Source organism: Gavialis gangeticus, unplaced genomic scaffold (assembly GCF_001723915.1).
Source record: "Gavialis gangeticus isolate Ggan-Ray unplaced genomic scaffold, GavGan_comp1, whole genome shotgun sequence".
In the NCBI taxonomy this organism is placed as follows: Eukaryota; Metazoa; Chordata; order Crocodylia; family Gavialidae; genus Gavialis; species Gavialis gangeticus.
In genome coordinates, this window is record NW_017729033.1 from 4951547 (window position 1) to 4952130 (window position 584).

Consider the following 584-nt stretch of genomic DNA (forward strand, 5'->3'; position numbering starts at 1 on the left):
TCGCGCTGGTGGCCGGGCTGCTGGTTGTGCTGCTGCTGCTCGCCGCCCGCCTGCGGGGCCCCGCCGAGCCCGGTGAGCAATGGGGCTGTGGTGTCGGGGGGGCCCTGGGCGGTCAGAAGTGGCCCTCGGGGGGAGGGGCTATGGTGTGGGGGGCTGAGGTGTCAGAAGTGGCCCCTGGGGTCTCATGAGGGGGCCTTAGGGCATGGGAGTGGCCCCTGGAGCCTCGGGGAAGGGGCCTGGGATGCAAGCAACGGGCCCCCAGGGTGGGCCCTGAGGTATCAGTGTGGGACCCTAGGTTGTCGGGAGGGCATCCTGGGTTCTTGGGGGGGGTTCTGGGATGTCAGGAGGGGCTGCTGGGGTCTCCTAGGGGGCTGAGGTGTATGTATGGGGCAGCAGGCTGTCAGGGCAGCCCTGGGGTGTCAGGAGGGAGTCTGGGGAGGTTGGGGTCTCAAACTTTGGGGCAAAGCATCCACACCAGAAGACAGGTGGGTGATCCAGGATGACCTGGACAGGCTCAGCAAATGGGCGGATGAGAACCTGATGGTGTTCAACACCGAAAAAATGCAAGGTTCTCCACCTCGGGA

General features: G+C 65.9%; 1 protein-coding gene across 1 annotated transcript in view; it reads left to right on the forward strand.

The window, feature by feature from the left end:
• Positions 1–2: 2 nt before the first annotated feature.
• DDRGK1 (DDRGK domain containing 1) overlaps positions 3–584 on the forward strand; it is a gene marked incomplete at its 5' end in the record, with an annotated part of 102638 nt that continues 102056 nt past the window's right edge. Inside the window, one exon of the mRNA XM_019525803.1 lies at positions 3–72. Coding sequence (XP_019381348.1) covers positions 3–72 — 70 coding nt within the window. The remainder of the gene's footprint in view (positions 73–584) is intronic.